This window comes from Amphiprion ocellaris, chromosome 10 (assembly GCF_022539595.1).
Source record: "Amphiprion ocellaris isolate individual 3 ecotype Okinawa chromosome 10, ASM2253959v1, whole genome shotgun sequence".
Lineage (NCBI taxonomy): Eukaryota > Metazoa > Chordata > Actinopteri > Pomacentridae > Amphiprion > Amphiprion ocellaris.
Window position 1 is genome coordinate 33,332,650 of NC_072775.1, and position 13,593 is coordinate 33,346,242.

Genomic DNA, 13,593 nt, shown 5'->3' on the forward strand with positions numbered 1-13,593 from the left:
CAAGCTACAGATATTTAACTGTTCACATTTTTATAGTGTCAACAAACTGCATTTTCCTCTCTACTCTGCTCATCATTTGTAGAAAGATGTTTCTCCATGCTGAATGTATCTCCAACAACCTGCTGCTCTGTTCACTATTTCTGAGCCATGCTGCATTTATTTTATCCATCCAGGGTTTTTCATTTACCTCTCACTTTCTTTTATCATCTTTTGTCTCTCGCTCTGTGAAAACGCTGCCTGTATTTCATCTGAAAACTCACAGAATTTTTAATTGTTGGCCACAGCTGGGTCCACAATTTTGTTCTTTTTTTGCTGATTTTTTTTTTTTTTTATGGAACATGTAAATAGTGAATATTGAAATATCTATGCTATCTTGTCACCATTTTTTCCAGTACTGGTAACTGAACTTTTTCATTTTCATAAATTTATGGCATTTTAACTGTTTCATGCTCCACAGAAGACATTTGTGAGTTCTCTCTCCTAGCCGTGGCTGTGCTGTTTCCATTGTGATGCAGAACTTTATATTGCAGAAATTAATTAAAGGTCTAGAAAGTGTGTGGAGTTCAGAGGATTAGAGAAATGTGACAACCTTCAGCAGAGATGAGAACTGGATGTGCACCGACGGTTTATTCTGGGGTGTCTGGTCTGAACAGTACATGCAGGTCCAGGACCAGCCGGCTCAGATGTGGAACCAGGCCCAGGCAGCCCTGCAGAAGATTCCTACCATGCAGATGTCCATGAAGCAGCCTCAGCAGCAGCAGCAGCAGCAGCAGCAGGCCTTCTACATGGCGGCTCAGGATCCTCTGAAGCTGTACGAGCACCAGCTGCAGCCGCCAGCTCAGCCTCAGCTCTCCAACATGGACAAGAAGCTCAAGTACCCTGACGTGAAGATGCAGGACTTCTACTGGGAGCCGTCGTACAGGATGGGCGACGGCCTGGCTGTGATGGCTGACAGGATGAAGAGGCCTCCGCCGGGCGGGATGTGTTCAGAGCAGGACGGGCCCAGAGGACCCCCGTTTGAGGTGAGCTGCTCTCAGGGACAGTGTGGGAGGAAACTGTCCAGTTCAATCTGCTTTTCTGCCTCTGTGCTTCTTTTTCTTGCTTTTTATTCTGTTTTTCTGGTCTCATTTCTGATCGCTGAGTTAGAGTCAGATAGCAGCGTTTAAAGTCAAACACGGCCCCGTTATTAACAGACTTGGTGGTGCTCTGCAGGGAAAGTTAGGTGTAACTGACTGAACTGTTGCAGTGATGGAGCTGCATTCTAAAATTCTCACTGCTGGTTTGGAAGTTTGGTTTCACGAACCCCATCGTCACTGGAGCAGAAGCTGTTCACAGCAGCCTGTAAAAGAGTTTCTTCTTACCTTGAATCTCCAGCTCTGATGAAGATCTGTCTGTAATATAGCAAGTACAACTGGATGCTTTACTTAATTTGCATAAATATTGACTTACTCTCTGAATTCCAAGCAGTTCCTGATCATTATTTTCTAATTTTTCACTGCAATATGAAGTCCTTAACCTTTATGAAAACAGCACAATAACAGCTAAAAGTAACAAGAACTCAAAACTCTGTGCAGTGTGACAGTCACAGTGTCAGATATCTGGAAAAAAGATATATTGAATTCCTTAGATTTTAAATATATGGTTCAATACGTGTCTCCTTTTTGCTCTGTGTAAGCACAGCCTGCAATTCAACCCAGCTCAACTGAAAAGCTGCCGAATGTTAACGTGGATGTTGATTACAGATGAGTCGACAATAGCTTCACAGTTGCTCTGAGAAATGCAACATTTTTAGTTTTTTACAGAATCTGGTTTCTACAAATGGCTTGTTTTTGGTAAATTTTTAAATACCACACATAGAATATTGTGATTTGGATTAAATATCCCGATTTTAAGCTTAGTTTTGGATGCTTTGAATAGTTTGATGACAGTTAAGAAGTCCAGCAATTCTTTCTGCTTTTACAGTTCCTGGTTCATAAATGGTGTGATTTTGTCTTTTGTTTCTTTTTTAAAGTTAACATACCTTTAAAATTTGCCAGTGGATTATGGGGTTCAGAGGGTTTAGAAAATAATTCAGCTTCACTTAACTCTCCACTATGCAAAAATCAGAACATCCCAATCAAGAGTTTTATCTCTGACATGTAGAGCAGCACATGATACTTTATCTAATTTTCCTAAATATTGATTAAATTCGTTTGTGACAGGAAATAATTGATTAATCAGCAACAAAAACAAAGGTTAGTTGCAGCCTGAGTACAGTATGAGGAAAATAGTGCGTTTTTGAACATAAAAGCATATAAATATATTGCAGTAAACCACAAAATATCAAACTCAAAGCCTGTAAATGAGCACAATGTGGACTCTTTGCCAGCAGCCAGTGGAACTTCACTGGCAAGATTTTGGAGATTTTGTCATCTTGTAAATTTCATAGTAACTTAACAACATGTTCTTTATTAATAAGCCTTTATAGCTGATATAACAAGAACAGACATTTCAGTAGCATTTAGCTGTAAAATCCTTTCCAAAATGTGTGCTTGTGTTTCTGAATGACACTTACTCTTGATTTTAGAAGCTTAGGGAAGTCTAAGGAGGAGTTTTCTAAAATGATTTGATCTTTGGTCTGACTTGTTACAACAGATTTTTTTTGATCAGTGTCAGCTTGCAGGCTTTTGTAGCTTTCAGCATAACTTTCCTTCTTTCCACCTCTGTCTTACTGGCTTGCCTTCTTTCTTTTTCTCTTGTTTTTTTTCTTTCTTCTTCTTCCTCCTGTCCCTCTTCTTCTTCTTGCTTCATCTCACTAGGACAACAAGAGCTCGCCTCTTCTACCTCCTGACCTGTTAAAAACTCTAGCAGATTTTGAGGAGGAGGAGGAGCTGGTCTTTACTAAGCCTCCTGATTTCTTCCAGGCCTTGGCTGGCCCTCTTAGCACTGCTCCTGGACCAAATATATTTGTATGTAGCCCTGTCTTCGTCATCCAACACCCTCCCTGCATCCAGTCCCACCCGATCTAAAGCCACACTCTGCTCATCAGTTTTTATCTTTTCACCTAAACTGCTAACGCTGTAGAATAATTGGGTCAGATTAGCCACAGCCAACATCTACAAATAAATTTACCAACTGACAGTCTCCAGTTTGACCAAGACCAACACAACAAGTCAGTTTTCTGGTGTTTCTTTGTTCTTTTCTTGAACCATAAGACAGATTTGGCATCTTCACATGAAAGATTTGTGGCTTAAAGCAAAAGCAATTAATTAATAGAGTGCTAACCAAAAACAGCAAGGATAATTTCATGGGTTGTTTCACCTGTAGTGGCTGCTATAACCCTCTGAACTCAAAGCTGTACTTGGGTGTTTATGGCTCCTGTCATATTTTTTTCTATTTTTTCCCTGCAAGATAAAGTCCTGCACCTCTATGGAAACAGCACAACCATGACTAGAAGGAGAGAGGACTCAGAAATGTCTTCTGTGCAGTACAATAAGTCATAAATAAACAACATTTTTCTGAGGGCTACAGGTGTTTCCAGTACTGTGGGAAAAATATTGGCTCCATATGCAGTAAATATATATCTATGAAACAAATTTGATTCCACAGTTGCTCTGTGTAAACACAGCCTGCAGTTCAACCAAAAAAAACTAGAGCTCAGAATATTTTGTCTATAGAAAATCTGGTACAAATGTTGGATTTTTGGAGGTTTTTTCTAAAAGAGATATGTAAAATAGAGTGATTTTGATGAAATACCGCAATTGCATGCTTTGATTTGGTTAATTTTCCAAATAGAGCTGTAAGTAAAGGACCATCAACAAGTCGAAAATCTGAGTATTTTGTGGTTTGTGGCAAATAAATGGTAATTTAGCCTCTTTTTTGTCAAATAAAGATGCCTCTCAAACACCTAGCAGACTTTTGGAGTTCAGAGGGTTCGCAGCTGGTAATCCTTCAGATTGTGGTTTTATTCGCATGCTGAATGTCTTTAAACATGAAGTGATGTGACACCTCGTAGAAAACCTGGAGATTTAAAAAGGAGACAAAAATGTAAAGCGGTTCTGTAAATTTTGCACTTATCCTAGCAGATCTTGAGCATTTGTTTAAAGATTTACCCAACAGATTAACAGCTTTGTTGTAATTTACAGGAGACAGTTGGACTGTTGACACTTAAACCATCAAGTCAAGTCGTGACCTTAAACTCTCCTGTGGTTTTAAGAACCCAGTTTGGGCACCACAGAGTTGGTCTGTTTTGCAACACATCAGCTACAGTTTGGAGAACTAAGACCTTAAGAGAATCAGACAGAAGCCCCCATCAGAGGAAGATAAATGAATGAATGAGCTTGTTTTACTGTCATTTAAGTGCAGTACAAGACTGCAATACACGGAATTTTCAATGACAGTCTATAAAGAGATGTTCTCAAAAACAGTAAAAACATTAATAGTGCAGTGCTTAAAGTGTGGCAGCAGGAAAGCCAGATATTAAATAAGTGTATGAATGATGAGAACAAATGCTTAAATCCTTGAAGGCTTCATTTAAGTATTTATGACATGAAGCTTTTTATTTTTTGCATTTTATCTCATATATCATACAGATGCAGTTATTAATACTGTGCACCGTATAGTTTTTACATTTTTTTGACACTTTAGAGTTTTAAATAACCGTACTGTCTCTTTGATTACTTAAAGGCTCGATGCCAGGTTTTCTCCAGTAGAGGAGTTAACTTTGGAAAAAGTAGAATTCAGTGTTTTTGGTACTAATTACCAAACTTCTTGCGTCGAGACATCCCTGTTGCAAGATGAAATGCAAATAAAGATGTAAATATGTCGGTTCATTGTACAGATCAATGGAACTTCCAGTAAAGTGACACCTCTGTCTCCTGCAGCTGCTTCACAATAAAAGTCCTGCACCTTTATTACTTCTGGAGGTCTTTTACTGTGATGCAGCTGCATGACCAACTCCTGCACAGTGTTTTTCTTTCATGCACTGACCTCTTGTCCGTCTGTCGCCGCTTCATCTGTCCTTCGTCTCTGCAGCTGCCGAACCAGACCAGAATGGAGAGCGGCCCTGAGGTCGTCGGCCAGTCGTCTTCTCTGCTGCCCATATCTGGCTTCCCCATGCAGGTCAGACATGTTCTTAGATTCCCTACAATTCACCCGACACATCATGAAAACACGCCTTCACCAGCCTGAGAAGCTCCAGCTCATGTTGTAGCAGATCCAGTTCACATTCATCCACTTCTAACAGCAACCATAGGGGAAAAAAGTTTTTAAAAGTAACTTTGTGCTAAAAATTCTATGTAAAAATGCATGATGGCTCCATATGCAACATATATAGCGATTAACATAAATTTGATTCCAAAATTGCTTTTTGCCAGTTATACACAAAGATGTTAATGGTGCAAATGTGTAGAATATGATTTTGATGAAATGTCACAATTTTAAGCTTAGATTTGGTTAATCTCTCAGACAGAATCGCACAACCCAAATGTTTAGTTCAAGGTCCATTAGAAAAGTGGAAATCTGACTTTTTGTTTTTTTTCTACAATTTCTGACTAATAAATGGTGACATTATTGAGATTACACAATGCTTTTATTTTTCAGAAGGTCAAAAATTGACCCAAAAAAAGGCAACAATCTTGCATTTAATTATATTTAAACATGTTCATGTGTTTTCAGATATGCCGTGAACATATTTGTGCTGTGAAATTAATTGTTTAAGTGTTTTGTGCCTCATTTACAGTATTCATAAATGTCAAGATCAAGTAAACTTCCTGGAAATCAGAGCTATAAAATGAGACCATGTTCAGTAAGCAGACTGGATTATATCTTTATATGTTCAGGAGTACAACCAGAACAGCATCTTCAGTCAGGCCTACGGTAAAAACCTGCCGCCCAGCTCCAAGCCCGACGCTCCCATGATGCACCAGGAGCCGTCGCTCTACTCGCTGTTCGAAGGGACTCCGTGGTCGCCGTCCCTCCCTGCCAGCTCAGGTACGTCAACACCTGCACAGATGTAGAGATGATTCAGATTCTGCTCAGTGAAGCGTGTCTCTGATGGAAGCTGCGCTCTGATTGGCAGACCACTCCACCCCGGCCAGCCAATCCCCTCACTCCTCCAACCCCAGCAGCCTGCCATCCTCCCCACCAACGCACAACCACGGCGCCATGCCCTTCTCGAACTTCGGGCCCATCGGTACTCCGGACAGCCGGGACCGCCGGGTGGTGGACCGCTGGAAGGCCGACAAGACCGGTGAGCCCAGGACCCAATATTAACCCTCTGAGCCGTGTTTTCCATTTTACTGCATCCTCAGCTCTCTCAGTATATAAACATCTGTATAAACTCACTACTTTAAGTCAAACATGGGCTCTTTAGATAGGTAGCTGTATCACATGATATTGTAAAAAGTTTTGAAATCAAGAAGGAAAATGTGAACTGACTTTTTCAATAAATCATCCAATTTCCAAGTCAAAATCATATGAATATTAAGCACTTAACAAAGGCTGCAGTTTAAAACAATTTGGCTTTCATGTATACTTTTGTTGGGTTGTAACTTTAGTTTAAAATTGCTCATTTCAATTCTGTTATTATTAAACGCTACAGGGTCTTAGCTTTTAAATTAGTTAGGTTTATCTTATTAGTTTAGATAGATGGATAGATAGAAACTTTATGAATCCTGAGGGAAATTCAAGTATTACTGTAGTGCCTCAGCCTCTTTATGTATTGTGGTTAATTAAAATTGTTTCCTGCATAATTTTTGTAGCGTTTAAATCCTCAATTCTCCTTAAACTTCTCAGATAAATTCTCATAAGTAACACTATCAGGTTTTAACCCCAACATGTACATTTTTAGGTTGAATCATACAACCAGCTACATTATTTTGTTATGCTAGGATACAATAAGCCTTTATTAATCCCACAGTGGGGAAATTTACAGTGTTACGGCAGCAAAGAGTGCAAACATTTAGCAAATGAAGTACAAAATAAAAAAGAAACCAAGATATATGTCAGCACTAAATAGAAATAACATTCTTGCACATGCCAGTGGTTTTGCACAGATTCTGTCATAAATGGAAACATTGACATGAGTATTAATATTGCGCAGCTTTTTAGCTAAAATAGAAAAACGCCTATGTAACACATGTTCGAGATATGTATAAGAAATGATAATATTGCAGAGGATATTTTAAAGTCCAGAATGTTCATCATTCACAGAATGTGTCTGCACTAAGAGAAGTATGATAAATGTGCTTAATATATACACAGTAACTGAGCTGTCATGATGCACATCTGCAAAAATCTGGTAAAAACCTGTGAACGTAGACAAAAATTCAGCCTTTTGAATACATGAAACTGAAATGAAAAATCAGAGCAGAGTTTCTGCTGAAAGGGTTGCAGTCACTGTTCTTCCAGATGCTGACGTTTGGTCTTTGTGTTGCGTTTTAGGAGCAGTAAGTGGCTTCGGTCTGGACTACCTGCCGGCCGCAGCCTCCTCTGCAGCTTCAGACACCAGCTGGCACCAGGCCGGATCCACCGGCAGTTCCTGGACCAATCAGGACTCTCCGATGGAGGAGTCGTCCTCTACTGTGCTGCTCGACAGCCTCAAGGTCCGCCAACATCATCACAGGCGTTTAACCTGCAAACCAGTTTTAGTTTTTTAGACAAACACACAGCAGTTAATGTCTGACACCTCTAATGTCTGTGAAAAACATTTTGAGGGGGTTTTAGAAGCAGAGTGGTCAAACTCAACAAAAAAATCCCAAACTTTGAACTCTTTTCTCAAACACTACAGAAAGTGGGTCAGACCACTGTGCTTCCAAACTCTTTAAGTCACAGAAAAACAACTACCTGCACAGCTTAAGTCATTAAAGAAGCTAACGATGTGGCTAACTCATAGAAGATAACTACATAGCCAAAGCCATAGAAAGAAGCTAACAATGCAGCTAATGTCATAGACAGAAGCTAACAACACAGCTAAAGTAACTGAAAAACAGGTAATTACACAGTTGAAGTTACAGAAAGAAGCTAACTACACAGCTAAATTAATACAAAAACAGCTAAATACACAGCTGTGGCCTTTAAAAGACACTAACTACATAGTTAAAGTCATAGAAACAGCTAACTACACAGCTATTTTTTTTAAAGCTAACTACACACTTACAGACATTAGGCAGCAGCTAAGTACAGCTAAAATCATAGAAGCAGCTGACAATGCAGCTAAAGTGAGCGGGTTAGAAGCTGAGTGGTCTAACTCACAAATAATCCAAACTGAGTTTTATATAATTTCTGTAATATTTTATGGTCTAGGTTTTAGAGTCAGAGTGGTCTAACCCACAGCAATACAGACACACAGTAATTCAGATTTGTCATAATGATGTTCAAGATATGTGCAGCTGTTACTCTGACTCATCAAACTGAACTACAGAAATCTAAGGCTTTGAACGGTCAGAATACCATAAATAATAATTTGGACAAGTTACAGTGCAACTCCAGAAAGGCCAAATATTATATGAAGGGTTTGGAAGCAGAGTGGTCTGACCCACTTTCTGTAGCTTTTGAGAAAAACGGGTTCAAAGTTTTGTGTTTTCAAGAACGGTCTAACATTCCGAAGTGCCACTTTAACGCTATATTTGGGTTGTGGGTTGGACCACTCTGCCACTAAAATGTAGACAATAAAATATTACAGAAACTATATAAAACTCAGTTTGGCTGTTTCTGCTTCTAACCCCCTCATATAATCTTTCCTCTCCGTGTTATTAGCTTCATGCTAACACTCTGCTGTCCTCTGCAGTCCATCTGGTCGAGCTCCATGATGCAGCCGGGCCCGTCGGCACTGGAGCAGCTCCTCCTGCAGCAGAAGCAGAAGCAGCAGCGAGGTCACGGCGCCATGAACCCGCCTCACTGAACGTGCAGCCCGAGGCGGCGCTTTGTGTCCGGACGTCAACAAACCACCACCAGGAGAAAACGGAGGGGAAAAAAAACAGAAGTTTGACCGAAGACGAGCTCCAACTAAAATGGGATATTAAACCGGCGAGAAACGGTGGAGGCTGGGGAGGCGACACGACCCCCCGACGAGGCTGAATCACCACCCCCACCCCCCTCGGCTGTCGAGGAGCGGTGACGCACCTCCTGGATCGGAGGGCGCGGCGGGATCTCTTCAACCGCGGCGCCACGCGCCACGCTGCCGCCGGGTTTCCTTCAACCCGCGGACATCTGAACATTGAGGAACACACCCCCCACTCACCACCACTGAACCCCCCCTGGTTTTGGACAGATGCCACATCTGCACAACTCCTCTCTCATCTGGAAGAACTTTCTTTGGAACATAGAAAAAGAAAAGAAATTTAGAAAAAAAAATAAACCAACAACCTCCTGGACGTCTGCTGGGTTCTGACGGAGCGCCGGTTTTTAGCGTCTCCGCTGCCGCAGACTGAAGCGGGGCTGAGAGCGAGGACGGTGTGGCGGTCGTGTTCAGGGGGGAGGTCAGGTGAAGCACCGGGGGGCAAAATAACAGACTGGACTTTCTGATCTCTCCATTCATTTTCATTACTGTGGAGGAAGAGGAGGAGGAAGGCTCTCTGTAGCTGAGTGGTTGAAAGAAGTGAAGGAGGAAGGTTTGGGTTACAGCTATATAAATATATACATACATATATATTGCCATAGTTGGACTTTAACGGGCCTTGTCTCTTAGCCGAGTTGTGAGAACCAGGAGTGGACGCTGCTTTGTGATGCCGGGCTGAACGCTCGCTCGTTGTCCGACCTTTTATTTGGAAGGAAGAGCCTCGAGGCCCCGACGATGGCATGGCTTCATGATGCCGGGGAACGTCACGGGAAAGAAGTGCAAAAAGGAGGAGGGGGCTAAGAACAAAAAAAAAATACCCTGTCGATCTTAGGGATAGTATTACTGTTAGCTTCAAGAGATTGCAGATATTAAAAAAAAGAAACTGTATTTTGTGATTTGTTCGTAGCAGTTTTAGCTTCACGCCCTCTGAGGTGAATACAGGTATGTCTATTAGCTTCCTGCTTGAATATTTTCGGGGTTCTCTTCCTCTCTTCTTCCTGTTATTTCTTTAATTAATGAAGAAAAAAACTAAACACGTGCCCCTGCTTGCTTACTTAACCTGCATAGACTGTTTCTTTTTGTCCATGTTCTGCCTTTTTACTAGTTTTAAGCAGCTCCTCTGTGCCTGCTCCCTGTCCTGTTCCGCTGACTGCTGTAAAGGTGGGCATGAGGCCAGACAGGTAGACAGACAGGTAGACAGACAGGTAGACAGACAGGTAGACAGACAGGTAGACAGACAGGTAGACAGACAGACAGCTAGGCTTGTACAGGTAGTTGGCTCAGCCTGAATGTTTTCCATTTCCTATTCTTCAGTAAGCACTACTGCAGCTCGACCGTGTACAGCAGATTTTTGTATGAATGGTAGCCCTGCAGCTTTGACTTTATTTATCCTCCAGCTGAAGCCCCTTTTTCAGCCTAAAAGTCAAAACGACGACGAGCTCAGAACCCCTTTTTGTGCATTTTTCCTCACCTCGAAAAACCAACTCCAAGTATTTGTACGTCTTTGATTTTAAAACCTTAAAACTTACCTGTTAGAGGATCCCAGAACAAAATGACAGATTGTTTCCACGTCAATTAGCCCTCTGAACTCCGAGCAGTTTCTGGATGTTTTCTTGCTCCCGTCACGTTTTTCACTGCAATCTAAAGTCCTGCTTCTCTGTGGAAACAGAACAATGATGACTAGAAGCAGACCTCAGAATTGTCGTCTGTGTCTGTATGAAACCGTTACAATGCTATTAATCACACAACAAGAAAAAAGTAGAATTTCTTTAGTTTACAAAAACTGTCAAAACATGGAATCAACACGTCCAACACGTCCTTGGAGTTTCCAAGTGCCCGCAGTTGCTCCTGGGAAAATAATGATTCTTCTAACCGTATATATTGTACTTTTTAATTTGTTTCCACACTTACCTCACCAATCTGTTCAAACACTGCCTGCAGTTCATCTGAAAACGCCTCTTTTTTTCACATCACACTGAGTAACTAATGACTTGGCTGTTGCTCTGCAGAGGACAGAACCAAGTGCAGACACTTTTTTGGTGAATTATTAAATGAGATGTAATGTGAAGGGATTTTGAAATGATTTTAAGATTCGATTTGGTTCAGGTTTCCGACCTGAATGACACGTTACTTATGATAATTCGAGGCCCGTTGGAAGGCTGAAAATCAATGATTCTGGTAGCGATGGTGGCAGTTTGGCTTTTTTTATTTGTTTTTTTTTTGCTTTTTAAACCCCAGCGACTGGGTTTTTGGATTCAGAGGGTTAATTTACTTTAAAAATGTCAATTTTTTTTTTCCAGTTTTCATTTCGTTAATTTTTCATTTTCAATCTGAAAATTTGATATTAATCAATTATCAAGCTTCAACTTAGTTTCCTGTCTATAGAGAAATCAGTTGATCAGCTAATGGGTCCAGCTCTGTGTTGTTTTTTGTAACTTAAGACAGTACAGCCCTTCAACTAACTATCCTTGTGGTTATTGATTAATCTGCAGATTGATTTATTTAAACTATGTTTGCTTATTTTGGCTGACCAATTCTTTAAAATCCAAAGATGGTCGGTTTACTGTCATAAATCAAAGAAAAGAAGGAAATAGTTCCAAAGGAGAAGCAGGAATTGAGGAAATGTCGACTTTTTTACAGAGAGCTCGTCTGATTTTTTTTTTTTTTTAATTTTATTTAATTTTTTTCTGTTTTAGTATTTAATTGCAACATTTGACCCTGATGGTTCATCATGAAGTCATATTTTAGGTCAAAGAGGAGGAGGTTGCTGTAATGGAAGCGGGCTGTAAGAGCGGCGTTGAGTTGGGATTTGGGGCTTTTATTTCTGCGGTTTTCGCCCAGCAGAGCATTTACACGCCGTCAGTCACTTTAGAGCCAATCAGAGAAGCAGCTGACCAATCAGGACCCTCTGAGGCTCTGACCCCCCTTTAGGTTTCAGACTGCAGCACTGTAAGTAACTTACTGTCCAGTTTAAACCAGCAGAAAGCTGTTTTCTATCTTAAAAAGTAACGGATGCGCTCATCGTTCATTTCTGTAGGAGGAAAAAATATAAGCCTGTTTTTTTATGTTCCCGGCGGGCGTTTTATTAAAAGCAGACTTCAGAGAGACGTGTCTATTTTCCATGTGATTGTGCTTTTCATGTTGCATTTACAAAATGTATTTGAAAAATAATAAAGGCAAAATATTCTTGAATGTGAGGACGAATTTGGCCAGAAGCATCGAGCAGCGACATCCTGTTCATGTTCGAAGTTCACCACGTGGATCTGAGCCGGACTGGTTCTGCTGGTTTTTGTTGCGGAGTAAGAACTAAACGGACTCTGATCTGTCGACGACCTTCCACTCGGAGATGTTTCAGGGCGGCTGGAGCTCTGACGGCAGATTTGTGGTCGCGTCGGTTCAGATCTGAGCTTTGACTTTGAGGCTTTTTGTGTTTCTGTCTCTCTGTAGACTTTGAGAACTGGTGGAATCAGCCTTTAAATAAACTATGTTCTCCCTTGACGTTGTGTCCACTTTTATTCATTCCTTTATTTTGGAGTGTAGTTCGTGGTGGAGGGAGTTTCGAGATCTCTTGTTTCCATAAGGTAATGATCCCAGGATGTAGACGGCATCCAACAATCTGCAACAATCACACGCTGCAGAATCTCTTAGAGAATCTGTGATAATTCACAACACAGAGACAGTTTTCACTGTGTTGACAGGAGGCTTTTATTGTGGAAGGTCACCAGTCAGTCATAGTTCTGCTGAAGTCAACATGAGTCCATTTCCAGGTGTAGGACAGGTGAAGGTAGGAACAGTCAGAAATGGCACCTCTTTACACATAGTTTTGCTTCATGTCTGTAAATCTTTGGGAAATCTAGGCAAATCACAGGCTATCAGTTTTTATCATCCAGTTTGATGTAATATGTGCATGAAACATTACAGCCACTAACAGGACCAATAATACACAGAGGGAAATAAGCAAGGAGGTTTTTCTGTAACACATGAAGCCAGTTTCATGAAATATTTCATTACAGAACGTCTGAACCACTACAGTATGTGTGCTGTCTGTATGTTGTACAGTTAGCATGTGGTAAACTCGCATATTTTCATCATTCAACTGTCAACATAGTCAAGCGGCTGAATAAGATGTTTGATTTATTTCGTCATCCTGGGCACGGCAAAAAACAGGATTCCTCAGCAGTGTTCACACCCAGTAGTAACAGAGGAATTATTTTGGTTGAACATTTACATGCAAGGACACGAGCACTGTCATTAAAATGAATCATTCACCACCAAAGTTCTACTGCACTATCAAAATCCCAACATTTTAATAATGAGAGCATATTGTTCAATTTATCAGCAAAAAACTGTTATTGTTTTTAGTGTTCAGAGAACATTATCTTACTTTAATGATGAATATTCTTGGAACAGAAAAACAAGCTTCCTGCTGAAAACATCACTGTAACACTTTAACAGTAATATTCTCAGAAGGGTTTTAGAACAGAAAGAAAAAATGTTGTGTTTCCTGGAAAGCACTTTGAATAACCTGCATATGATCAGGTTCTAAATAAATACAC

The 13,593-nt window shown here is 40.6% G+C and overlaps 1 protein-coding gene across 2 annotated transcripts in view; it reads left to right on the top strand.

The window, feature by feature from the left end:
* Positions 1-12,535, top strand: part of smg7 (SMG7 nonsense mediated mRNA decay factor) — a 31,140-nt gene extending 18,605 nt beyond the window's left edge. Inside the window, exons 17-23 of one of the 2 annotated variants that reach the window (XM_023288243.3) lie at positions 654-1,022; positions 2,799-2,948; positions 5,014-5,100; positions 5,820-5,970; positions 6,059-6,229; positions 7,423-7,583; positions 8,768-12,535. In XM_023288243.3, the coding sequence (XP_023144011.2) occupies positions 654-1,022; positions 2,799-2,948; positions 5,014-5,100; positions 5,820-5,970; positions 6,059-6,229; positions 7,423-7,583; positions 8,768-8,881 (1,203 nt within the window). In that variant the 3' untranslated portion in view covers positions 8,882-12,535. The remainder of the gene's footprint in view (positions 1-653; positions 1,023-2,798; positions 2,949-5,013; positions 5,101-5,819; positions 5,971-6,058; positions 6,230-7,422; positions 7,584-8,767) is intronic. The other variant, XM_023288244.3, reaches the window with a different exon arrangement.
* Positions 12,536-13,593: the final 1,058 nt, after the last annotated feature.